This window comes from Oncorhynchus gorbuscha, linkage group LG24, assembly GCF_021184085.1.
Source record: "Oncorhynchus gorbuscha isolate QuinsamMale2020 ecotype Even-year linkage group LG24, OgorEven_v1.0, whole genome shotgun sequence".
NCBI classification, from domain to species: domain Eukaryota; kingdom Metazoa; phylum Chordata; class Actinopteri; order Salmoniformes; family Salmonidae; genus Oncorhynchus; species Oncorhynchus gorbuscha.
This window is the reverse complement of record NC_060196.1, coordinates 15,777,146-15,804,936: the sequence shown is the minus strand read 5'-3', so window position 1 is coordinate 15,804,936 and position 27,791 is coordinate 15,777,146. Positions and strand designations below refer to the sequence as shown.

General features: G+C 41.8%; 1 protein-coding gene across 3 annotated transcripts; it reads right to left on the bottom strand.

Annotated features, from left to right (window-relative positions):
• Positions 1-1,331: 1,331 nt before the first annotated feature.
• On the bottom strand, positions 1,332-27,791 carry LOC124012309 (platelet glycoprotein Ib alpha chain-like). 3 transcript variants are annotated; one of them, XM_046325789.1, is made up of 3 exons: positions 27,066-27,791; positions 4,712-4,812; positions 1,332-2,082 (listed from the first exon to the last, which is right to left on the bottom strand). In XM_046325789.1, the coding sequence occupies exons 1-3, from the start codon at positions 27,109-27,111 to the stop codon at positions 1,684-1,686; spliced, it is 546 nt and encodes a 181-aa protein (XP_046181745.1). In that variant the 5' UTR covers positions 27,112-27,791; the 3' UTR covers positions 1,332-1,683. The 3 variants fall into 3 exon arrangements, 1 of the variants encoding a protein (XP_046181745.1); XR_006834699.1 differs by lacking the exons at positions 1,332-2,082; positions 4,712-4,812 and adding exons at positions 18,203-19,471; positions 20,622-20,935; XR_006834698.1 differs by lacking the exons at positions 1,332-2,082; positions 4,712-4,812 and adding an exon at positions 19,561-20,935.

Genomic DNA, 27,791 nt, shown 5'->3' with positions numbered 1-27,791 from the left:
GAAGCATAGAAATAGTGCACATAGAACAGATACTGCTTCTTAGACTTTCTTTCAATGAGAATGACAGATATAACTCATATTTCTGTGAATTTGGTGGTCGCCCAAAAAGTTACATATTGCAACTTTAACTGCAAAGTAGGCTTACCTGGCAGGAGTACAGTATATCATGAGTACATGTATTTGTATCTATTATTTGTTTATGGCAAACTTTGCCATGAAATGAGCAGCAGCAGTACAGAATCATCGCTAGACTGGCACATTACACGCACATTCCTCACTGGCTAGACAAGCTGTACAATTATTAAAGGGCCAGATTCGCAATCATAGGGGAATTACACAACATTCTTCAAGACCATTTTTCTTCTTCTAATGTGATTTAAGCATGGACATGAGATGAATGTGACTATTTGAAAGCTAGAAAAAGTGTAGCTCACAACATGTTTCATTATTAAAATTAGCTCTCATTTTTAGAAAAGGTTGGAGAACTGTTTTAAATTATACTGTCAATCTTTCATAGGAAACAGGGTTCTGAATTTAATTGAGTGCCTCAAATTGCAGTTCAATTCTTACATTTGAATTAAATTCAAAATACTGTAGTAAAAAGGAAACAGAATGTAATTCAAATTGAATATTTGAATTCAGTGAAATGCCTGTTCTATATTAGGTGTAGTAGTCTATACAAATATACTTGTACATAAAACATCAACCATGTCGTTATACTGTATATAAACATATAAAATATTGTTGAAACAATAGATTTTCAGGACAAACTCTTAAAATTAATGCCCTTCAAAAAGAAGACCGCCAATTATATTTCCACCAATATTGTTTATTTTATTTATTTAACCAGGAAGGGCTCAAGAGCGTCCTGGCCAAGATAAGCAGCACCAAGTCATTACAAAAATTACAGACAGACAACATAAAAAACTACAAGTAATCTAGTAAAAACCATTGCATTTACAAGAGTATAACAAAATAAAAAACAGCAAATAAAAAACCTTGACAGGTCAGGGAATCAGCCTCAATCCTTCATCAGTGATTTAAAAACACCAAATCGGGACAAGTTCTTCGAGTTTAAAAGTATTTTGTAAGGCGTTCCAAGACGATGGCGCAGAGCACATAAAAGCCCTTTTACCAAATTCAGTTCGGACATTTGGAACAGTTAGCAGGATAAAGTCCAGTGAACGAAGAGAGTACCCACCACATTTCTGAACAAATAAAAAAGGTAGTAAACCCAAAAATGGCTTTGTAAATAAAAGTATACCAGTGACTGAGCCCACGAGTGACTAGAGAAGGCCAGCCAACTCTGGTATACAAAGTGCAGTGGTGCGTAAGGGTTTTGCAGTTTAAAATAAATCTCAAAGTGCCATGGTAAAGGGTGTCAATTGTTCTCAAAAATTTATATATAAAATATCCCCATAGTCTAGTAAAGGCATAAATGTAGCTGATACTGGCTGATACTGTAAGTTGTTGGATATGCAATTTAAAAAGAGCCGGTCATTAATTAACATTCCAAGATATTTATGAGGTTACAACCTCAATCTCCTTGCCCTGACAGGTAGTAATAGGTGAAAGGTTCAGCAGCTTCGTTAAATAGTACCTGCAAAACCAGTCTCAACGTCAACAGTGAAGAGGCGAATCTGGAATGCTGGACTTCTAGGCAGGGGGTTGACTGTGTCATGCTCAACGGGTTGGAGGGTTTTGAGGGTGACACGGCAGGACTTTCTCCTCATCTTTCTCCCCGTCTTCTTTGGTTTGGGTGTAGCTGGTCTCCTGGGTGGTGGGGATTATTGGGGGTTCAACCTGGTTGAGGATGAGGGTGTAGCTGGTCTCCTGGGTGGTGGGGATTATTGGGGGTTCAACCTGGTTGAGGATGAGGGTGTAGCTGGTCTCCTGGGTGGTGGGGGATATCGGGGGTTCAACCTGGGTGAGGGTGTAGCTGGTCTCCTGGGTGGTGGGGGATATCGGGGGTTCAACCTGGGTGAGGGTGTAGCTGGTCTCCTGGGGGGCAATTGTATCAGACAGTTCTTGGGCAGCAACAGGAGGAGGGTTGTAGTGTGGGGGCATGGGTGTTGATTGCCACTGCGAAATAGAACATATTAAGGAAATGGAACAGACAAGTGGACAACAGTTTCCAATTGGCAGAGGTGAGCATGTATATTTAAGTCATAAGGCCCGAGGAGGTGTGGAATATGGCCAATATACCATGGCTAAGGGCTGTTCTCATGTATGACTCAATGCGGAGTGCCTGGACACAGCCCTTAGCTGAGGTATATTGGTAATATGTCACAAGCCCCAGAGGTTCCTTATTGCTATTATAAACAGGTTACCAATGCAATTAGAGCAGTAAAAATACATGTTTTGTCATACCCATGATATACGGTCTGATATACCAAGGCTTTCAGACAAACAGCATTCAGGGCTGGAACCACCCAGTTTATAGATAAACCTCTACACAGGTTATGTGAAAAGAATGTGTTGAAATGTTGCTTGCCTGAACTACCTCCTCTACTTTAATAATAACAATAATTATACATCAAACATACACACAAGCTTTACATTTGTAGAAACTAACAAACAATCTAACTAAACACCAGACTAAACAAAAATAAAAACATTAACCAAAATACTTTGGCGCAAACATGCGTCCTTTGTCCTGATCTTGTCCACATTATGATTGTGCCCAGTCTTAACTGCCGACTGTATCCGCAATGTGAACAGCTTTACTGGTCCCACCTTGTATGCTAATTATTTGACAGATATTCTTTCAAAATAAAACTTGTTTATTTTTAAGACGCATATATATATATATATATATTCCGTAAGTCAATGGTTGCCACCTGTCAATGATTTTAGAAGGCAGGACGATTTAAATGGTTTCACTGTCACCTCCAGATGTGGTCAGGAAGATCTGATCACAATGCTTCTTTTAATCATCTACACCCGTCTGAAAATGTGGGCACAATCAGACTGTGGACAAGATCAGGACATATAATGCATGTTAGAACCAGGCATAAACTGGGCTAAATAGAGTTAAGGGCTCTAGGAAAGGGTGTTTGTTATGTGTGTGTATGTGAGTGAGACGGCAAGGTGAGTGAGCGAGCAGGTGTTGCGCATATGTGAAACATAAGAGGTGTGAGGAGGTGGGTTTTTAGGGGTGACTGAAAGATGATGGACTCAGTCACGGATGGCTGGAGGGAGTGAGTTCATGAGCCTAGGAGCAACCCTGGAGAAGGCCCTGTCACTGAAAGTCTGGAGCTTGGACCTGGGGATGACAAGGTGGCCAACTGTGGTTGAGGGGAGAGAGCATGAGGGGTAGTATGAGAGAAGAAGGTCAGAGAGGTAAGGGGTAGCAAGGTGAGGGAGAGCTTTTTGGGTCAGGAGGATTTTGTAATTAATGCGGTGGGAGACATGGAGCCAGCGGAGTTCAGAGGATGGTGCCAGGATGATTTAGTGTGGGTTAGATGGGCTTTGGAACCCTTTGGAGCTTATCGAGACAGTTTGTGTTAGTGCCGGGGAGTAGTGAGTTGCAATAGTCTATTCGGGAGAAGATAACTCTCATCCATGCTTTCTTGACCAGCAGGACAGTAGCGGGAGGGGCTGGCTATGGCTAATTTGCGTAAGTGAAATATATATATATATATATTTTTTTTTACAGTCTTACCATACTAACAGCAATTAATAAACAGAGTTTGGCCAACTATGGCCGCGACGTTGAGTTCACAATAAACGTCAAGCACTGACCTTTCTCAAACTAATCAAAGTGCTGTGTGTGTGTTTGAAGGTGACATGGGTTTCAATGACTCAATCATATGGGTCAAATCTGATAATGGACCTCACCTGGTACTAAAACGAAGCCCGAGGCTTTAACATTACCACACATGCTACACTTTAACATAATGTGTCATACTAACTTGACTACTATTGTAACCTAGATATATGCTACCTGCCATAGCCTCAGGTGCATAGTGCAATGAGTGTTAGTTAACAGATGAAACAGTACCTGGGCCAGTGGGATTTGGTTACTTATTTTACATCATTAAAACTACAGGTGGTGTAAAAAAATGTAAATAATGTGAATGATGGATAATAAGATGACCATTGAATATAAACACAATTCACTGTGGATTGGAGGATTGTTGTCTTGTTGTCCCAATTCATCCATTGTTTGCTCCACAAGATCTAAAAACTGTCTTTAGAAAGGCTTTGCAGAGACAAGCTGAACTAGCTCTATTAGGCAGGGGTGTCAAACTCGTTCCACAGAGGGCTGAGTGTCTGCAGGTTTTTGGTTTTTCATTTCAATTAACACCAAGACAACCTAACCAGGTGAGGGGAGTTCCTTAGTAATTTGTGTCATTTGTGACCTTCATTTACCAATCAAGGGTGGAGCAAAAATCTGCAGACACTCGGACCTCCCATGGTAGGAGTTTGACACATGTGGATTAAAGTAATTAACCACTCAAACTAGTTTAATCAGGTGTGTAGATGTTGCCCAGAACAAAACCCTGCGCCCACCATGAAACTCCATAGACTTTAGCCTAGCTCTAGCTAGCTGAAACTGTTGAGTAGGCTAAGATTTTAATTGAAAACCTTGACAGATCAGTGAAAATGCATACTGGTTTGAGAAGTGTCTAAAAAGCTATAAATCAATCTCCATAGCATTACATACTAGCGATTACAACCACATTGTTTTATTGCATACTTCACTCACCGGGAAAGAGGATGATCGCATAGGAGGATCCGGTACATTCCAAGTTGCCTTCTTTGTTGAAGTCATGATGCGCATGTGTTGTAGGTCAAAATACACAGATTCTGCACAGAATAAGAATATACGTTACTTAGATTAATTACATTTTATATTAATAAATAAACCGAACTCAGAAAGTAACCTCCCCTGCAGCCGATTGTGTTGACGAGCAGGAACGCGCTCCGCATTACATTGTGTTGAAGTTGCCTGTACAGGACTGATCTTGGGTCAGTTTTTGATAGAGGAAAATATGTTTGAAATGACTAATTATGTATACATTCCAATCAGAAACTGACTAGTCCAAATGCTATAATGTACTGTCCCTCTTGCTCCCTTTCACAATTGTATATAATGTAGTCAGGAAGTTAAGTAACAATGAAGGTCTGTTCTTTAAGTTCATTCAGTTGTACAAATCTCCAGGTGGTGGGAACGGGCCATCTCCAAAATGGTCGGGAATGTTGATTTATGCTGACTGGCCTTGACTTCGTGCTGATAACGCGGAGGCTTGAGAATTAGAGGGGCCCTCTGTTTGTGAAACGGAACGTTTGGAAAACGCTGACGTCATTTTCAGTTTATAACCTGTGGTAATGTGTGTGAGCATTCAGTACTCATCAAGAATAAATGCTGAACTTGTTTTTTAAGACTGGTCTCTTACTAATTCATGCAAATGATAAACTTACAACTTATCATGAATTAGAAATGAGTGCGAATTAAATTGGTTTTGGCAATAAAACATAAGGGAATTTAAAATTCCTCTATCAATTTGGTCCTTCGAGCCGGATCTAAATATCTTTATCTGTTATCTGAAGGTAATACGCTGAAAATCGTGCACGGACGAGTTTGACTCGTTTTACTAAAGACCTGACCTCTGAATTGAGGTTAACTTAAACAGGCCTGCGTATTATCACAGAGAACAGAGAGAGTGACTAGATACAACGAACATTGCTTTCCCAGTCGGCGATAAGGTCAGTATGTTTTATTCTTGATTAAGGGGGAATGATTTAAATTATCATAGAGTGATTTAAGTTGTTCTCAGTTTAAAAGTCAACTCTACAAATAGGTTATGCTTGGAGCGACATTGTAGTTCAAAGTCCTATAGAGAACAGGGATTACTGTATAGTCCTACAGTGATCACTGTATACGGGTGAAAACTAATGTTAGATTGAGCGATGAATGGACGGGGGGGGTCTTTCCCGGTTTTTAGTAGTCGGTGTTCTTGATAGTGAAAAGTGATCGTGTGGTTGAGGTTCCGTGGGAAGAAACGGAACAGGTGATTTTATGCCATCAGCTTTCAAGAATAGACACTGCAGGATTGGTTTTGGGACTGGCCTCGGTCCATTTGTTTTCGGTCAACTTTACAAGTAGGCTATGTTTGGAGCGACATAGTTTAAGTTAAAAGGCCTAAAGGAACGAGGATTACTGTATACGGGTGAGTTAAATGTCAGATTGAACAATGTATCCAAAGGTGAATGCACCAATTTGTAAGTCGCTCTGGATAAGAGCGTCTGCTAAATGACTTAAATGTAATGTAAATGTATCCAGCGGAGAGACGGAACAAGTGACCCCATAGATATATAGATCTTGGAAATAGACACTGCAGGTTGGTGGTCCTTATTTTTTAGATTATGGGGAACAATTGAGTTGCTTTTCCGTTGGTCATTTTCAATCAACTCTACAGATTAAGCTATATTTGGGGCGATATTTTAAGTTCAAAGTCCTATAGGAACATTGATCGCTGTATACGGGTGAAAACTAGTATCAGATTGAACGACGAGTGGACGGAGACTCTTGAGACTCGGTCTATTTGTCTTCGGTCAACCCTACAAGTAGGCTGATTTGGAGCGACAATCTTAGCAAAAGTCCTAAAGGAACAGTAATGTATCGTATACGGGTGAGACTTAATGTCAAACTTTAGTAGATGAGGATCCCAATAAAAGAGATATTAACCATAAGGTGTTAAATATTGGAATTATTAGGCGTAAGTAGATAAGGATTACAATAAAGAGAAATTAACATAAAGGGTTGGAGATTGGAATTATTTTGGGGCAGGAATGTATTATAATGGGTAGTAACCCTTCTAAACTGCTTTCTGAAGAGACGGAAGATTACCGTTATATGAAACAAAAAAGATAGAAGGAATGTAGATTTCTGTCCTAAATGGGAAAAAGGGTATGGTTTTGACGGACGCCTAGATGTCGAAAAGTTAGAATTCCTGGTAAAACAAATACATAAGGAATGTGGTAATAATGTGAAAAAGAAAAATACAAGATGTTTTAATTGTAACAAAATTGGGAGTGTAACACTCCACGAAAAAATCATCAACAGGTTGTAATTTAACTGTGGGGAAGTCAGAGGCGACAATCGAGTAAAGAAAGGGAACTGAGGGAAAACTTTGGGCGTTCAAATTTGGGCTATTTTCTGTTGTCTAGATGTCAGAGTAACAAATACAATTAACTGTGAAAAAGGGGATAACGGAGAGATACAATACAATTCCAGCCTGCCTGGACGTTATGGCTATTTATGAATCAATTGACATGAGAAGTTTAACACAAAAACAGGGTACGTTAAATGTTAGGGTAAATTAAATTGAGAAGTTCGGTTGGGTTTACTCTGATTATAATTTAAAACTGAACTCAATCGGAATAGGGAATATATATTTTACAAAGGCGGGCAGATTTGTGTCTATAGCCAAGCAACGGAATTGCTAGACACTCAAATGGGGCTATATAGTGCAACGCTTTTGACTATAAATTAGGTAAGAATAGTTTAATCGTAAGAAGTTGTGATTGTTTTTCTGATTATTGATGTTTGGTTAAGGTAACGCCAGTGAATTTGAACAAAAAAGTAACGTATTCTAAAAACGATCTGGTTTCCGTTCTCATTGCGGGGAACAAAGGAAAAGTCTTATCTTAAAGGGACAGTGCACGGTAATCACAGTGGTTTGAGTTGTAATTAGACAAGTGAATAACGTATTGGGAATAGAGTTGTAATTAAAATACTAAGTCAAAGACGAGACAGGTATTTAGAGCAAATTGGATTCTAAATGATAACAAAGAGACAATCATGATTTATGCCCATCGAAAAGATTTTATAAAATTGGCGAATTTAGAGATGATTGGTTGGGGTGGTAAATTATAATTCAGAATTTGAACAGATGTGACAAATTAGGTTTGGTTAATCGAACAATAATTATTTACAATTCATTTGAAGTCGCTACGAATTGGCAGATTGAGCGCTTGATGATGACGTCACCATCGTGACACTTTTGTCACCAGAAAACGGGCAATAACGGAGCAAACTGTATGGCTATTAGAGTGTGTATCGAGGCTTCGAGTAAACCTTTCAGAAGTTGAGATAAAAGTTTGTTTATTTGTTTATTGGTTATAGTCAATTTTTGGGTTTGATTTAACTTAGTTGAACAGTGTTTTCTGGCGGGTTTAGGTAGAACTCTTTGTTCCGGAACGGATGAAAGTTACCCAAGATAAGTAAATTAAAGGAGCCATGAGAGAATGCGAATGCATATTTATTAAATATCGGGGATTAAATTACGAATTCCTTACACTGTGAAATGTATGACATTTGCGGCAGAGAGAAAAAGTAATTCATTGGATAATAATGTTATCGGGTTAATTGTATCTAAAAGTAGCATGGTCATTTAAGTAAACATATCCGTAGACGATGTTTAAAACTTATGATTAATGATTTGAGTCAAAGGGGAATTATCATTAGGTTTAGTTATAGTTCACCTATTGAGTTTCTGATTCGAAATAGCATTAGGGAATGATAGTTAGGGGTGAGGTGGCTCACTTTAGAGGCCTCCTGGGATTACAACTTTGGGGAGAGATAAGCTTTAAAAAGGTCTGCAAATTATACACATGGAACAACTGTTAGAACTGTTTGTTTAGTGCAAGGGTATTTTAGAGGCAGGCTCACATATGGAACCTTATGAGATGTTTTTTATGGGTTTGAATTATACAGGTGACTTTCTATTCAAAAGATAAAGGGTTCTTTATGCCTAATATGGTATGACCTTTTGACCTTATCATGACTGGCTCCCAAGGTCTGATCAGCCTCGGGGGAGAGTCATTTGTATAATGAATGGGGTCATATTGAGTTACTAGTATTAAGGTAAATTCATTAGAAATGAAGCAGTTTTGGTTGAGGGTTAGAATTACTGTTTGAACCGCAAATGAGAAAGTGGTTCAGGATTCTGTCTTATAACATTAGCTGTGAAGTTTTTTGAATGGGCTATTAGGGATTTGGTATTGTAACAGAGAGAAAGTCATATTTATCATTGAGAATAAATAGTGGAAGATAACATATTTAGAGCCAACAGGGCAGGGAAGAAATTGAGATATTTTTGTTTGGTTTTAACACTCGGTTACAGGAGTGTCAAAAGACGGGAGACATTACCTGTGTAATAGGGGAGGGTGTCCGTATGATAACCAACTTGGGACAGTTTTGGGACTGGAGAAAGGGGATACCACAAAGGTGGATAGGCTTTCCATGATATGGGGAAAACCTGGGAGCACTGTTGAACTTTGTAAAGGTGATGAAATCCTACTAACCATCAAAACTATTAAGCTCTCTGATGCAGGCACTTGCACCCCCGGACTACAAAGGACCGGGACAGACACGGTGGGTGTGTTTTCTATTAAGGTACTGCCAAAACCGGAGGTCTCAGACGGACCGGGGCCAGACACACTCCTCTATCACCCCTGGACCGAATCTGTCACCACTATGCTAAAAATCCCATTCAGGTAATTAGTGTTAGACTATTCAGCTATTGATCAATGAGGCACGGAGACTGGTTTTGATGGTAGGGACAATTTGTGGCTGTCTTATACAGAATGGACTTGCTTAGAATATGCTTCTTGCTAGTCAGGGGGGAGTCTACAAAATGTTCAGTGAACAATGTTGTACGTATATCCCTAATAACACCAGTCCAGATGGTAGTATATCTAAGGGCCTTAAATGGGCTATCTGCTGAGATGAGGACCATGGCGGGGGTAGAGGAGTCTGACTGTCCACCCTGGTTGGGAGACTGGTTTGGTAAGCTCCGACTGAGATGGCCGCCTCGCTTCGCGTTCCTAGGAAACTATGCAGTTTTTTGTTTTTTTACGTGTTATTTCTTACATTAGTACCCCAGGTCATCTTAGGTTTCATTACATACAGTCGAGAAGAACTACTGAATATAAGATCAGCGTCAACTCACCATCAGTACGACCAAGAATATGTTTTCCGCGATGCGGATCCTGTGTTCTGCCTTACAAACAGGACAACGGAATGGATCGCATGCAGCGACCCAAGGAAACGACTCCGAAAAAGAGGGAAACGCGGCGGTGTTCTGGTCAGACTCCGAAAAAGGGCACATCGCGCACCACTTCCCAGTATTCTTCTTGCCAATGTCCAGTCTCTCGACAACAAGGTTGATGAAATCCGAGCAAGGGTGGCAATCCAGAGGGACATCAGAGACTGCAACGTTCTTTGCTTTACGGAGACATGGCTCACTGGGAAAACGCTATCCAGGGCGGTGCAGCCAACGGGTTTCTCCACGCATCGCGCCGACAGAAACAAACATCTCTCTGGTAAGAAGAGTGGCGGGGGCGTATGCCTCATGACTAACGGGACATGGTGTGATGAAGGAAACATACAGGAACTCAAATCCTTCTGTTCACCTGATTTAGAATTCCTCACAATCAAATGTAGACCGCATTATCTTCCAAGAGAATTCTCTTCGATTATAATCACAGCCGTATATATCCCCCCCAAGCAGACACATCGATGGCTCTGAACTAACTTTATTTAACTCTTTGCAAACTGGAAAACATTTATCCGGAGGCTGCATTCATTGTAGCTGGGGATTTTAACAAAGCCAATCTGAAAACAAGACTCCCTAAATTTTATCAGCATATCGATTGCGCAACCAGGGGTGGTAAAACCTTGGATCATTGTTACTCTAACTTCCGCGACGCATATAAGGCCCTGCCCCGCCCCCCTTTCGGAAAAGCTGACCACGACTCCATTTTGCTGATCCCTGCCTACAGGCAGAAATTAAAACAAGAGGCTCCCATGCTGAGGTCTGTCCAACGCTGGTCAGACCAAGCTGACTCTACACTCCAAGACTGCTTCCATCACGTGGACTGGGACATGTTTCGTATTGCGTCAGATGGGAATATTGACGAATACGCTGATTCGGTGTGCGAGTTCATTAGAACGTGCGTCGAAGATGTCGTTCCCATAGCAACGATAAAAACATTCCCTAACCAGAAACCGTGGATTGATGGCAGCATTCGTGTGAAACTGAAAGCGCGAACCACTGCTTTTAATCAGGGCAAGGTGTCTGGCAACATGACTGAATACAAACAGTGCAGCTATTCCCTCCGTAAGGCTATTAAACAAGCTAAGCGTCAGTACAGAGACAAAGTGGAATCTCAATTCAATGGCTCAGACATAAGAGGCATGTGGCAGGGTCTACAGTCAATCACGGACTACAAGATGAAATCCAGCCCAGTCACGGACCAGGATGTCTTGCTCCCAGGCAGACTAAATAACTTTTTTGCCCGCTTTGAGGACAATACAGTGCCACTGACACGGCCTGCAACGGAAACATGCGGTCTCTCCTTCACTGCAGCCGAGGTGAGTAAGACATTTAAACGTGTTAACCCTCGCAAGGCTGCAGGCCCAGACGGCATCCCCAGCCGCGCCCTCAGAGCATGCGCAGACCAGCTGGCCGGTGTGTTTACGGACATATTCAATCAATCCCTATACCAGTCTGCTGTTCCCACATGCTTCAAGAGGGCCACCATTGTTCCTGTTCCCAAGAAAGCTAAGGTAACTGAGCTAAACGACTACCGCCCGTAGCACTCACTTCCGTCATCATGAAGTGCTTTGAGAGACTAGTCAAGGACCATATCACCTCCACCCTACCTGACACCCTAGACCCACTCCAATTTGCTTACCGCCCAAATAGGTCCACAGACGATGCCATCTCAACCACACTGCACACTGCCTTAACCCACCTGGACAAGAGGAATACCTATGTGAGAATGCTGTTCATCGACTACAGCTCGGCATTCAACACCATAGTACCCTCCAAGCTCGTCATCAAGCTCGAGACCCTGGGTCTCGACCCCGCCCTGTGCAACTGGGTACTGGACTTCCTGACGGGCCGCCCCCAGGTGGTGAGGGTAGGCAACAACATCTCCTCCCCGCTGATCCTCAACACGGGGGCCCCACAAGGGTGCGTTCTGAGCCCTCTCCTGTACTCCCTGTTCACCCACGACTGCGTGGCCACACACGCCTCCAACTCAATCATCAAGTTTGCGGACGACACAACAGTGGTAGGCTTGATTACCAACAACGACGAGACGGCCTACAGGGAGGAGGTGAGGGCCCTCGGAGTGTGGTGTCAGGAAAATAACCTCACACTCAACGTCAACAAAACTAAGGAGATGATTGTGGACTTCAGGAAACAGCAGAGGGAACACCCCCTATCCACATCGATGGAACAGTAGTGGAGAGGGTAGCTAGTTTTAAGTTCCTCGGCATACACATCACAGACAAACTGAATTGGTCCACTCACACTGACAGCGTCGTGAAGAAGGCGCAGCAGCGCCTATTCAACCTCAGGAGGCTGAAGAAATTCGGCTTGTCACCAAAAGCACTCACAAACTTCTACAGATGCACAATCGAGAGCATCCTGGCGGGCTGTATCACCGCCTGGTACGGCAACTGCTCCGCCCTCAACCGTAAGGCTCTCCAGAGGGTAGTGAGGACTGCACAACGCATCACCGGGGGCAAACTACCTGCCCTCCAGGACACCTACACCACCCGTTGTTACAGGAAGGCCATAAAGATCATCAAGGACATCAACCACCGAACCACTGCCTGTTCACCCCGCTATCATCCAGAAGGCGAGGTCAGTACAGGTGCATCAAAGCTGGGACCGAGAGACTGAAAAACAGCTTCTATCTCAAGGCCATCAGACTGTTAAACAGCCACCACTAACACTGAGTGGCTGCTGCCAACACACTGTCATTGACACTGACCCAACTCCAGCCATTTTAATAATGGGAATTGATGGGAAATGATGTAAATATATCACTAGCCACTTTAAACAATGCTACCTTATATAATGTTACTTACCCTACATTATTCATCTCATATGCATATGTATATACTGTACTCTACATCATCGACTGCATCCTTATGTAACACATGTATCACTAGCCACTTTAACTATGCCACTTTGTTTACTTTGTCTACACACTCATCTCATATGTATATACTGTACTCGATACCATCTACTGTATGCTGCTCTGTACCATCACTCATTCATATATCCTTATGTACATGTTCCTTATCCCCTTACACTGTGTATAAGACAGTAGTTTTGGAATTGTTAGTTAGATTACTTGTTGGTTATCACTGCATTGTCGGAACTAGAAGCACAAGCATTTCGCTACACTCGCATTAACATCTGCTAACCATGTGTATGTGACAAATAAAATTTGATTTGATTTGATTTGAAGTATACCGGTATGGTGGTTACTGGATTTCTGACCCTAATTACTGTATTATTTACTGACTGAGGATGACCCATGTATGTTTGTTCTCCCTGTCGTGAAGGGTGGCATGGTGCCCACCTGATGCTGGATAAGAATAGCTGAGAGGACCAGATGGGTTATAAGAATGCTTTGTTCTGCTTTACTCTGTTTTCCAGGACCAAAGTTTTATTCCACACTTTGCAACACATATTAAACCCATGTTATTGTCGGATAGAATACTGAGGGTCCCCAAGGAGAGGGCTTGTTAGTGTAGGAAGGATTTTTAATATGGTTAGCATCTATTAGATTATACGTTTTTAAATAGTATTATATTTAACAGGAATATAGGACATCTATGAAGAGTTAGGATTATTGTTGGGATTAAGATAGATTGATTAAGGAATTTGGAGAAAAGCCGCTCATAGACATTTTTTTTCTAAAAGAGGGTCCATGGGTTTGTAGTTCCCATGTAGTTCAAATTTGGAAAACATGAGAAACATACAGAGGAGCCCTCCCACGCACCGCAGAGACCTTGAAGGTGGGAGAGCAGAGAAGTTAGAGGGGGGTGCAGGAAGAGCAAAGATAACATAGTGGGTAAATAAGTTTCTAAATGGGTCAGAATGGGAGCTGTAGATAGAGGAGGTATTTGGCATAAAGGGAATCTACCTGTTTTACCTAAGTCACTGTTTAAATATGCTGCTGTATTGATACATGGGCAAAGCCATGTATCAACAGGGGGGATGGTAGGAATGGTTAAACAGCACTTTGTAGCATATGGAATAACTAACTATTTTAAAAACTTTTGCTCACGGTGTACTATATTGAATTAACTAGGAGTGAAAACAAGAAGTGGTGTTTAACAATAATTGATAAATATACCAAATGGGTAGAAGTGTTTCCTACATCCTCAGCAGACGCAGAAACAGTGGCTAGAGAATTATGTCAGGAGATAATTCCGTGATTTGGATTACCAGAAGTAATTGAGCATATAGGTCAGAAATTGGATATAAATATGAAGAAACATAGTTCTTATCACCCCCAAAGCGCTGGCCTTATCGAGAACATGAATCGATCGGTAAAAGGTTGATTAAGGAAAACACACCTAAGTACTGGAATGAACGGGATAAAATGCCTGCCCATAGTGTTAATGACTATTAGAATAACCCCTGATAGGGAGGGGCTATCTCCATTTGAGAAGGTTTTTGGTAGACCCTATAGAATGCCCCAATTAGGGCGATTAGAAATAGAAAGCAGTATGGTGGGACACATGAGGAGGTTGTTCATTAATCAAACACGCATGTCAAAAGTTTTATGCCCAGCAGGAGAATTAGAGGGAGGTGGCACACGAGATTCAAACAGGAGACTGGATCTGGATCCAATCATTGAAGAAAAAAAAACTGGAAGCAGCCTCGGTGGGAGGGACCATTCCAAGTACTACTGGTGACTGCCTTCGCGGTGAGAATAGCCGAAAGAGCTACCTGGGTACATGTCACACATTGTAAGGGGGTGAGTCATACTGGCACTGTCGAGCGGTCACAGGGGAAGGAGAGGAACCGTGACCCATATGGAACGGGGTCAAACTCCTTCTGAAGATTCCCTATACCTGACCTTTCCCCAGCTGTGAGCGTTCATAGAAGTGAAGTGATGGCTTGGCCTCTGGCTGTTGATATGTTCTCGGGGAGAGGGTGGGGCTTCACGTGTGCACTGACCGTCCTGAGCTGTTTTATTGTGGGGGCCATATTCCTGATTCACCATGATCCCCCGGAAAGTGCCAAAGAGGATAATTTGACTCATGTGCTAGATGAGGGAAATGGGATGTTACCTAAGATTCTCTGAAGGTCACTGAAACAAAATAGTAAGGAAGTGAGGGTGGAATTGGGCAAGGATCTCTCAGTAGAATTTTGTGTAGATCAATTGGGGTCATTCACCCCTTGGCAGTCTAGAACCATGGGACTCTATGGGAAGTATTTGTGTAAATCACCGTGTAAGTCGTGGAGCCAGGTCATAGCTCACACTGAAAGGGATGGCTATGTAAACCCATACACTCAATTTGGGACCAGGTAAAGTATAGTAAGGGAATGGCATGTATGGTAAAGCTGTTCATGAAAGCAGGAATGCCAAGTAATGATAGCTGTATTGATTTACACTATTTATATCCCCAGGTTCCATTTAAATCAAGACTTCCTCCCTTTACCATGACGAGAGGAGAATATTACTGTTTGGCCAGATACAGTACACACGGGAAATACGTGGGGGAAGTTGGTACCTGCAATAAGACAGAGAATATTACCACTGACGAGACCATGTCTGATTTGACAGGCTGGTTGAACTCTGGAGATTTCAAAATGTTGAAGGTGGCCAGGGCTGACATCTGGTGGTTGTGCGGGGGAATGAATTTGTGGTCGGTATTACCGACTGATTGGACTGGGCTATGCGCTCTAGTACATTTAGGAATGCCTTTTACACTCATACAACACCAAGACGTGAAGTTAGCCAAAACGAGAGAGATGCTCCATCTGGATCTTTTGACGACAGAGTATATATATTGATAACATTGGTGTTCCACGAGGTGTGTAATTATAGTTATGGTAATCAACAGCGCTTTAGCAGGAATACCAAAGGTGTTGTTAAAGGTTTTGTAGAACAGACTGACGCAACCAGCTGGAAGACCTGACAGAATAGAATTGCATAGGATAAAAGGAGGAAGTGGGCGTGGTAATCAGGACCATGTCTTACATCCCGGGTGGCACGGCTCCGGACGAATCAGTGCCCGAAGCCTCAGCTGGTTTGACCACCCTGGCTCATGGGTTGGCAGAAACTCTGGGGTGGATACTTCTCTGAACTAAATTGGGTAGACAGTATTTATGGAAAAATGTGGTGTTTTGGGCTGTATCAACCTGTATGACTGTATTAATTTTATGCGGCTGTTGTCTAATTCCCTGTGTGCGAGGCCTTGTTTCCAGGACTCTGGAAAGATCAAGGACCCAACGGATGGTGCGTTATGGGCCGATTCCAGATTCTGACCTGTGTAGGACTGGAGGCATGTCTACAGAGGAAGTGGACGAATCCGGATCTGTCATTTGTGGGGAATTTATGTTTGATGAGAATAGTGTTGACATGAAGGGGAATTAGATTGTAATTTGTTTCAATGATTAAACTGTTTTTTTGATGAAGATTGTAAAAAGAAAAACAAAAAAGAATCCTGGAAGGAAGAGTTATGATTCTGATGTAGATTTAAAAACAGTTGGAGTTAAGGTTAGAATTGATTAATGAAATGTGGAGAGTTGGATAAACATTTATAATTGATTTGTTGATTATTTGTCTATTCATATGATAATCTGATAAACCTCTATAAAAAGGTTAGTTAAGTTCGTTTATACTTTCATTTTTTATGATTAAATAAAACTAGATGTAGAATTGAATGTATAATATTTGATCAAAGGGAGGATTGATAGAGGAAAATATGTTTGAAATGACTAATTATGTATACATTCCAATCAGAAACTGACTAGTCCAAATGCTATAATGTACTGTCCCTCTTGCTCCCTTTCACAATTGTATATAATGTAGTCAGGAAGTTAAGTAACAATGAAGGTCTGTTCTTTAAGTTCATTCAGTTGTACAAATCTCCAGGTGGTGGGAACGGGCCATCTCCAAAATGGTCGGGAATGTTGATTTATGCTGACTGGCCTTGACTTCGTGCTGATAACGCGGAGGCTTGAGAATTAGAGGGGCCCTCTGTTTGTGAAACGGAACGTTTGGAAAACGCTGACGTCATTTTCAGTTTATAACCTGTGGTAATGTGTGTGAGCATTCAGTACTCATCAAGAATAAATGCTGAACTTGTTTTTTAAGACTGGTCTCTTACTAATTCATGCAAATGATAAACTTACAACTTATCATGAATTAGAAATGAGTGCGAATTAAATTGGTTTTGGCAATAAAACATAAGGGAATTTAAAATTCCTCTATCAGTTTTCCGTTATTTTCTCGTACGATTTGGAGCGGTGGTCGTGAATGGGTATGAGGGGTGGACACGCCGCGACCCAGACCCTACTTTTGTCTTTTACACATACCAATGTCTCGTTCAGGTGCCATCGGAGTTCTCGGAAACTCCTGGTTTCGACTGGGAAGTTTCACTTGAATGAACCTCCAAATAGGAAGTACAAGTGGGAAATGAGAAAATGTTGTCAATCTTATTGGCTTAAGAATTATTCCGACTTCAAAAGCACTTGAACACAATCATGTCGGAGTTACACATTCCCATTTTCCCATGAAAATGTGAAGCCAGCATAATACAGCATTCAAGTGTTAGTCGGTACTAGGAAACTGATATTTCTGACTTGCTAACTGATTGAACGCGTTACAGCTGTCTAAGTATATAACATGATTGACATGTCCGTAATAATCTTCATGGAAAGGCCTTGGAAGTGCCATAATTCATTTTACATTAACCTGTTTAACATGTAATACATGCATTATGAATAAAATTGTGCAATTTAGTCTCCACAAAATATGAAATGTGTTTTGAAGAAAATCGTGTACTGTTGCCTACACGGAAAAAAAGCCATTCTGGTTACAAGTGCACCAGTTTCCCAAAGTATTAAGCAAAATCATGGATAGAAAACAGCATTGGCATTAATTAAGCCATTGTTCCCACGAATTAATTTGCACGTAAATGTCTTTTCTCACAAATTCGGTTCAGCAAGTTTAAAACACTACATAAAAGCATTCAACTACACATTTTAAAACAGGGTTAAACAAAGACACCGTTTATGTATATTTATAAACGTTTAATTAAGCATACAGAAGAATAGTCTGTCGCATCTATGGTTGTTGCAAAGGCGTGTGTGTAGCCTACTGGTTAAATGTGTCTTTTCGCACGAATTAAGTATTACACAAATTCGTGTCTTTTCTTACGAATTAAGCCACACAAAACCGCACGAAATTTGATGAAATGCGTTATGTACATATATGCACGCATTGAATGTGAGATTGTGTTGCATTTTGCAACCCAATCTCGCAATAGGAGATTGTGTTGGAATCGCAGTGAAGTGAGGAGAACTGTGTTGTCACAGAAGCATTTTAAACCACAGATCATAAAAACGCGCTGTAGACACTGGTTTGGTACTGGAAATAATGAATGAGGTTGAAAAGTGGCGGAATTGCCCGTCAAGGCTATATTACAAGCCAATGTAACAATATTTATTCAACCTTAAAATGAGTAACACATACATGGCCACATTGAGGTTACTGTAACTATAAATGTCAAGTGTGCATGTTCACTGTACTGTAGCATGGAAAGGTAGCAGGTCTGTGGGAATCTTCACAATTGAACTATGTACTTTTAATGTAATCTAAACTGCATTCTAGGTCAATTGGTTGTGCCATTAGATGAAGTACCACGATAATACATTTAGTTGTTGTACAACTATAAAATATCTGACAATGTATTCCGATTTGAACTTTGTTGCAGTTATGGTTGAAAGCGCATGAGAACACATTTAGATGACAACTTTACCAAAAATCCGACATTGTTTTTCTATTGGAATTTGGTTGTGCTTTTAGATAGTTGAACATATTCGGAATTCATCCAACTTCTGTCTTTTTGGGTGGGTGAATAAAGGTGGAAATCTCATTGAACAATGTCTCAACCAAATATTACCCAAATTTCCACATTGAAATGATGTGGTGAGTCCAGTTGGAGGCTTCTAATACCGTAGTAAATACTAATATTTATTAGATTATTAGTATAATATTATTTTATATGGTGTCTAACCCACAACGCTGGAAGAATATAAGTGACAGGGGATCAAAGTAAACTAATTAACCAGTCCAATGACAAAGAAAATGTTTCACATTACAATTAATGACACCTACAAACTGAAGGCAGAGTGTTTCAATGTTGAATTTGGTTGTCTGGTTGCTGACTGGGTTGGCAGCCACACAGCTGTAGATATTGTTGTCCTGTAGCTTTGTCTCCAGAGGGAGCGACAGGTTGGTGGAGAGGCCAAGGCTGCTGGTCTGGTTGAGTCTCTTCTCCCCTCTGTACCAGGACACGTTCCTATCTATCTGGTTCTCCACAGAACACCCACTGAACAGCTCCCCTTCTCTGATGAACTGTCCAGAAAATCACCTTGAGGGATTTTTCTGACTTGAGGAAGTGATACTGGAGCTGGGATTTTAAAATTAAAACAATGATTCATGTCATTAATATTGGTCCTCTGGGTAGGAGGACAACTCTCACTAGTAACAAAATTGTGGTGAGCACATTCAGTTTTTTATTTATCACTTTGGTCCATTTTCATAAGTATGTGGTACAGTTTCACAACTTTAAGCACAAATCTAAACAGATCAAAACTGCTCAATTCAAAACTAAGCACATTCTCAATTGACTGAGTGCAACAAACAGTCACTTGTTCACTGCACAAAATCACTCTTTCAATTGGCATTCATATTCAAAGTATTTGCTCGTCACAAAGCAAAACTTGGTGTGACGTTGACACAGTGGTAGGAGGCAACAATGCGGATCTAGTTTTTCTTGCCAGACTGAGGCTTTTAATTTAGAAAGTGAAGAATTATGCCGTTGACTGAACACAACATACAAACAAAAATAACAAACAGGATAATCCCCAAAACATACAGCTCCTGCCTCCTCTGGGATAAACTATTTCCTTTATACCCGCAGGCTACACTGAATAAACTATGACCTTGAACGCACCCACTGTTTGACAGTGAGAACTCGTACCAATAAACAAGGTAATCGTTAAATATTCGTTTTGATATACCTTCACGTTTTAATTGTTTATATGATCACATTGTGGTTTTAAGTTTCGACAAGTTGACCTAGACTAAATATATGATTAGACAGAGCATTTTAGGCAACCGAGCAACACGAGGTTTTGCGAACACAAACCGATTGTCTGCGTTCGACCACACACTCTGGAAATGGTCATTTCATTTGACAGGTGATCAAAAAACAAGACATCGGGTAACATGACTAACCCGACATTATTAGAAGAACATACATGTCATTATCATAAACATTCTCAATGTCTGGTTAGGCCTATTCCTAACAATCGCTACAATTGGGTTGTAAACATCATAATTGATACACTGTAAGCTGATGATACTGTAGCAGTTACAGTAACAAGTCACATAGAAAAGTTGATATTGTGTAATGTTGCTTGGGGCAGAAATGGTATTCAGTACACAACGGCAATACCTTTTACTGTATGTAGGCTTCTGTTTTACAATACATGCCACAATACTCTTGGGCATTGGGACCCACTTGAAACACAGTTATATATAAAACCAACACTCACCATCGATAAAACATCTCAGAAATTCTGTGTGTATTGAAAATGTCTGAAACTCCAGAGTTGTTGAGGGTGAGATTTCGGATGGTGAGAGATCCAGTTTCTCTGTCCAGCTGCAGTCTGTCTGGGAATCTTCCTTTGAATTCTGTGATGTTCTCTCCTCTGATGACCTGACTCTCAACTATTGAGGTGTTTGGAATGACTGGACCAAAGAACCAAAATATCTTATCAGCCTCCAGTTAGTCCAGTGTGTAGAATAACAGACTGCCTCTCTCTCCCTGTCAATGTATTGACTTCAGCATTCACAGCTCCCAATAGATCTGGAATCAATGAATATGAGTTGTTCAGTAGTAAAGAGAAAGGGCACAAATCATACTGTTTGTGTGCGTGTCAAGGTTATTGTTTTGTTTGAATTTTTTATTTGAAATTCAGTTTAGCGCAAGTTTGTTTTCAGATCCACTTTGTTTTTAGTTAGTTTTATTTAAAAAAATGTAGTGTTAGGGACAGAAAGTTGCCTCTGTTGCCATTTATATTTTAGTGTTTTGGGGAACGTCACTTCAGGCAGCTGTGGGGCAGTAATGGTGCGTTTAAGACAACTGGGAAAATCATGACATGTGATGTAGTTGTTCAGCGGCTTCACTGCAAGTATATTGTTTTTTAAATATCAATGAAAAAAAAATAATGAACTTCAGGTAGGAAAGTCAGAGGTCTAGAAAGAGGCCTGAGTTGGAACAAATGAAAAGATTTTTCCCTGTAGGAGCTTGTTTTCTTCCGAGTTCCTAGTTGTGTTAAACGCACTTGGTTCCGAGTTCCCAGTAGTTTTGAAATCGGCATAAGGTGGTGATAGTTTGGTTTAATGGTAGATGACGTAGATGCACAAAATAAACTGTAGTAGTGGGTCAATTGCCACAACCTGGTCCCGGTTTCCCAAAAGCCCAAAACATTTAATTTACAGAACCTTCATAAGAACATCTTTAAATCTCCAAACTGTTTCCCAAAGCAATCTTTATTAATATTGCACTTGAACAAGCTCGTAATCTAACGCTGATAACTTCAAAGTGGACTACAAATAAAGTTGCCACGGTCTTTGCAAACCAGCGACGTATAAAAATATGCTTCAAATTAAAACCGAGATGACTGCATTAAAATGTAAATACAGTGGGAGAATAATATTCAAATGTATTTCATGTTCAGTCAATTTAGTTATATTTTAATACTTATAGGTTGTCTGTAATTTGTCTCAATATATTACATGATGTGCATTAGAATGAGCCGCCTCAATATTTGCAGCCATAAGTGATAATATATTTATAAGGGCATCATTAAAAAAAAACTCTTAAGCCTAAAATCCACCACAATCGGGAAACCGGGCCCTGGAGCGTTGAACAACAAGGCTAAACTCTCTGCTGTTTTGGTCCCGTAGCTACCACTTTTTAGCAACATGAAGCGGAAACCGTCGCATTGTGCTCATCTCAATGTGCTCGTTCCAGCAACAAGTGTGTTGTTGCATTCTGGGGATAAACATTTTCCAACTTGCGTCTACATGTCAACTGCGTTAACTTTACAAAAATCATGTTAATTATATGTCATTAAACTTTGACTGCAAGTTTCTGCAGTTGCTCTTTTACAAACTCCTGCAGCCATCACATTTTGGGAGGCTCCAATTGTCAACCAATCATGAGAGTGTTTTTATTTGACACATGCGAACGTGACCAAAGACATGACTGAAACGGGAACCAATTTGCTGCAATGTATGTGTACAGTGGATATACCCAAATAAATGCGAATTGAGTCTCCCTCGCTAAGTGATTGTAATGGGGTGGCAGGTAGCCTAGTGGTTAGGGCTTTGGGCCAGTAACCGAAAGGCTGGTAGAACGGATCCCGAGCTGACAAGATACAAATCTGTTGTTATTATTATATTATATTATTTTGCCCCTGAACAAGGCAGTTAACCCACTGATCCTAGGCCGTCATTGTAAATAAGGATGTTCTTAACTGACTCTCCTAGTTAAATAAAAAAAAATATTTAAAATGTAGCCTACACACACATATTACATTATGATTTTAGTTTGCGAGTGTGTGACGTGGGGGTTTAGATGCATGTTTATTTTTACATTTTAAAGAACCTTTTATAAACAATGCCTTACACTGCCATGTTGATCTGAGTCTTGCTGTTGGAAAACGATATTCGTTTCTGACTTTCGGCTGTCGCAGATGCACCTTCTCTACTTTCTTTATTTCTATTATTAAATCTATTTCGTTTTCTTTTTCACACCCGATACAAACTTACACATACGCAAAACAACGTACAGACAGACACACACACACACATCTGCCCAGACCCGCATGCCTCCTAGTGCCTGCATAATTGTTTGCCACAAGGCCTTAAATTGTACAAAACAAATTATTGGTCGCCCATTGTTAATGATGGCGGATTGTTTGATTTACAAGTTTCTAGTATACTTTTTCAAGATGAGTGATAAGAGAATTGTCCAGCCCATCGGGTATCTCACTACACCTCCATATGCCAGGTCTTGAAATAGGTAGACAGACGGATTAAAAGTATGTTTACATTGTAATAGGCTACTTCTGACAGCCAACGTTCTATCTCCGCCCATAACTTTGGGATTTTATAGCATTCCCAGAAATCATGGATTATTGAGTCTTTGATGACTTTGCCGGTGTGCTGTAGAATGTGAATTTAGTCTTGAATAATAAATGATACACATTCGTTTATACTAGCCAACGGCTAGAAGACAAACTATCTCTAGCATGTTAGGACAGTGGGGGTAAGGGAGATAACAAGGTAACCTTCTAGCAGGGCTCTTCCAATCCCTCCCTGTATGTCACCTGTTTTCAGGTGTCGCTAACGATGTAAACCAAACGGCAGTTACCTCGGTACTAGTCTGTACGCAAAGAGTCCTGCAGATGGTGACTGCTGTTGATCGTTAACGGAAGGCGGCAGTCGGTCCTGGAATATGGGGCTTTCGGTCAAGCATGAAAATGTGAGGGCGGTTCCACAAGACTCAATGATTTGCTGTGGTGCTCTTGTATGTGAATCCTGACCTTGACAGGAAGCCAATCAGAGAATGATGGCTTTAGCACATCCCTGGCTTTAGCTAGGAGGGGGAGTTAAGTCCTGGGAGATGCTGATGAAAGTGTACTACTGGCATCAGTCTGATCACAGAGTGGATGTGTGTATACTTAGCTAACTCTAAACTTTGAAAATTTGAAACGAACGCTGGCCTCGGCTGGACCCGTTAACAGTGGAGCACTAAATGGAGATGGAATGTGCTCAGCGGTTATAGACACTGCCAGGTCTCAGGTCCGCCTGGGTGCGGGACTCTATACATTCTATGCGGGAGCTCTCCTCTACGCTCCTTGGAGCATGTAGTGGAGATGGCATGTGCCTAACCATTTGCTGACACTACCAGGCCTTAGGATTACCTGAGTGTGGGACACCACACATTGTAGGTGGCGAGGTCTCCTCTAGGCTCACAAGACGAGGCGGAGACTAAACCCATTGGCCCCGCAGTGATAGGGCATTGCATGGATCTGGCTCATGCCCTATGAAGTGGGGAGAGGAAGCTACAGCTCGTCTGAGGAGGGAGGCCTACATCTGATGTGGGTAGTACCATCCATGCCAATTCATTTGCTGTGGACCCATAAAACAGACGAATGAAGCCTAGGTTCACACCATGCACGGATCACTGAATGTCAACTTTGATCAAATTCAAAGGAGCATATCCACCTGTTGCGTTCGCACTCAAATCACCCAAGTACATATGTGCTTGGCTGAGGAGCCAATGGTGCGAAGCTACCATCTGTGGAACTATGACTGAACGCCTCTAAGTCAGAATCCCGCCTAAATGCAATGATACCGTAGCGCCACGGACCATTGGTTGGCCCGGGATAGCCTGCCTCTTTTGGCAGGTGAGTAGAGCCATTCGTGACGGGGTTGGGGTGTGGCCGGATGAGTTGCCGCCCCTCTCCTGATGCGCACAGCATGTTTAAGGAGATTCTGGTACTAAACCATTTGTAGACGACCTGATTCTGGGTCAGGGTTTCATACGTAGCAGAGCAGCTCATTCGCTGCGATCTATTGAAAGTCAGCCCTCGATCCAAGCTTTTGTCAGGGACGGAAGGCGTCTTCCTCCACCATCCTCATTTTTTACTTAGGGGTTACCAGGTGCACGCAGAAGGGCCAGGGGCCAGACACTGAGTGTCAGAGAAACCAGGCAGGTGGGTAGAAGGCATAACATATTGACATGGGGCTATGGATAGGTAGGGGGCTAGGTGATGGTCGCCCATCCAACCAGGCCCATCCTCTAGTGTGACTGTGAGTCAGGTTATCAGGTGCACAAGTAGGCCTCCATACAAGGAGGGGGCACTCAAGAGTCCGAGCACTGGCAGCCGGATTCGGGGGCTATGGGCAGCACTCAGGCCATGGAGGTTTGAGTGGGGACACAAAGTGGGCGGGTCACCAGGTGCACAGAGCCTGTTTCAGGTTACCAGGTGCACATGTCCTGTTTTGATTTTCCAGGTGCACGTGGTTCCTGACAGCGGGAATATAGACATCTTAGTGTCTGGGGAGGGGTGCTTAAGTGTGGGTGCCCTGGTTCACCTGGTTGGCAAAGTTATGGAGCTGGCTGAGCCCCGGCCAGGACACTGTGATAGATGATGCCCAGTGAGAGGGGTGTTGACCGGGTAGGGAGAATAAGGGTGGAGGCCTAGACGTCTGTAGTTCCAGGGAGTAAGCTATACACTCTTAGGCCCAGGGAGAGGGCAGGCAGGCAGGCATGGAGTGTAGGCTTAGAGGCCTGGAGTCAGAGGTCACCAGGTCAATGGGGGCCTGCCTGGAGGTCAGGAAGGCTCCAGGGAGAAGACCCAAGTGAATAGGTGTGTGAGTGACACTGTCTTTCAGCGGGGCATAGCAGGCAAATTCATGTAAAATCGTGTGAAAAGGGTGTGCAATATAGGATAGTCAGTGGACATTCTGAACCTTGGTTGAGTCCAGTAGGTCACAAGACCAAGGAGGTATTGAAATGAGAGAATTTACAAAATTCATGTAACAAAGTGTGAGATGAAAATGGACAAACTAAAGGGTGTGCAATCTGTAGGTGTAACAGTATAGACTTTACGTCCGTCCCCTCACCCCGACCTGGGCGCGAACCAGGGACGCTCTGCACACATCAACAGTCACCCTCGAAGCATCGTTACCCATCGCTCCCCAAAAGCCATGGCTCTTGCAGAGCACGGGGAACCACTACTTCAAGGTCTGAGAGCAAGTGACATCACTGATTGAAACACCACTAGCGCGCACCACCGCTAACTAGCTAGCCACTTCACATCGGCTACATAGGCGCACTGAATGTACATTCTGAACTGTGTTTGAGGTCAGTAGGTCACATGACCAAGGAGCTATTGAAATTAGAATGTAAAAAAAGTTTGTACTTTGTTTGCGCTCCATAACTAATTCAACACAGAATACGGAATGATGCTCACAGTTCCAAATGTTTATTAGCTTTGGAATGCGAATTAATGTCAAAATCGTGAAAATAAGACCTCTGCAATGTTGTGCACAATTTTTCTAACATCATGACACTTATTTGGAGTCTGTGGCCTAAGTGGTTTAAAGCTATTGAGGTTTGAAAGCCCGAATTTCTGATGAATATCAAACCTGAAACTGTTTTTACCTTGATCCTAAGTTAGTAGGCTAAATAGTGCACACAAAACGAAAGAAAACAGATGGCTAGAGACTACATGGCGCAAAGCGCTCTCTGTTAAATTATTATAATTTGAGGTAGTCAGTCAGCACAAGATAGTTTACATATCCATCTCCATGTGTCGGGGTTGCTTCTCTTTTTTTTAAAGTCCATAAGGCATAATACAAATATACACATTTTGATCTTATCCGATGATAAGTCATAGGCTATATGAATAATCTAGTCTACATTCAAATTTGACACCATTTATTTTTGGAATGCTTTTTACAATTTGCTGATAGCCCATGTTTGGTTAGCATGTTCAGGTATGACATTCCACTCCTTGTACTCCGTGTCATCTGGTATCATAACTGGCGATTTCCCCCTGGCAGTGAGAGCTGTTCAGTGGTGTGTTGTGTGAGAGATTTATGTGACTCTGTCGTGGTACGGTAGAGATGAGAGACTGAACCAGACTAACAGCACTGTTCTCACTCACAACCTCTTTCCGGAGAAATGGCAGATTTTGATACCAGAGCTGTATACTTTTTGTGCGACTTTATTCGTGGGGAATGGTGCTCAAAAAGGACAAGGACTATAGGCTAAACAATAGATTGACAACGAATGAAATGTATAAATGAATAACAGTAGGTCTAGTAGGCAAGCCTATACATTATGAGAAGACATGCCTATATATTACAACAGTAACCAACACAAAGTACAACTTCTACAGGAATAGCCTACTTACCGATGATGAAACGTACTGATATTCCCAAATATTGAAGCGTTGTCATTTTCTAGTTCTCTATTGCTGGGACTTCATAAGTCTCTTCACAGCCGCAGTATTTCCAATAATCTTTTAGGCGGGCTGAGTTATGTACTGTTGTGCTGCGGATAACCCGTTTAAATAACAGCCGCTGCACTACTTCCACTTCCTTCTCTCCGCGTGTTCCAGGAAGGGCTCGTTGGTAAGAGCTCAATGTTAGAGTGTATAAGCGCAGAAGTATAGGATACCGGAATCTATTCAATAGCTTGGAGCAGCAAGCAAGCTAGCCTCCATCAGGGTGCTCTGCTGTCGCTTGTGCCATCGTTTGGGTTGTGTCCTTGTTTTTTATTACTTGTGACAGTGTACCAACCTGTGTGCTGCCAGTATTGAGGTGCTGAGGATTTGTTGACCTTGCGACTTGCTTTGTTGTTCGGAGACCGTGCCTACACCGCAAAATCAGGAGACTGACTGTATGATTCGCTCCAGCAGGCTTGCAGTTCTCCCCTGAGACCGAGGTGTAGCGAGTCGCGCCATGTTTGACGATACTCCTACTAAGGTTTGAACAAAGAACTTAAGATGCCTTTGGGAATTCGGGCCCTGGCTGCTGTGGAAATTGACCCACTACTACAGTTTACTTTGTGCGTGTACTTCATCTGCCTGAGTCTACCTTTAAACTTAACCTAACCTATGACCTGACCCATCAACTTA

Coding starts and splice junctions, on each gene's coding strand:
- LOC124012309 (XM_046325789.1), bottom strand. CDS start 27,111: ATGACAACGCTTCAATATTTGGGAATATCAGTACGTTTCATCATCG. Junction 4,813..27,065: donor ATCAGTACGTTTCATCATCG/GTAAGTAGGCTA, acceptor TATTCTGTGCAG/AATCTGTGTATTTTGACCTA. Junction 2,083..4,711: donor TGCGATCATCCTCTTTCCCG/GTGAGTGAAGTA, acceptor TCTATTTCGCAG/TGGCAATCAACACCCATGCC.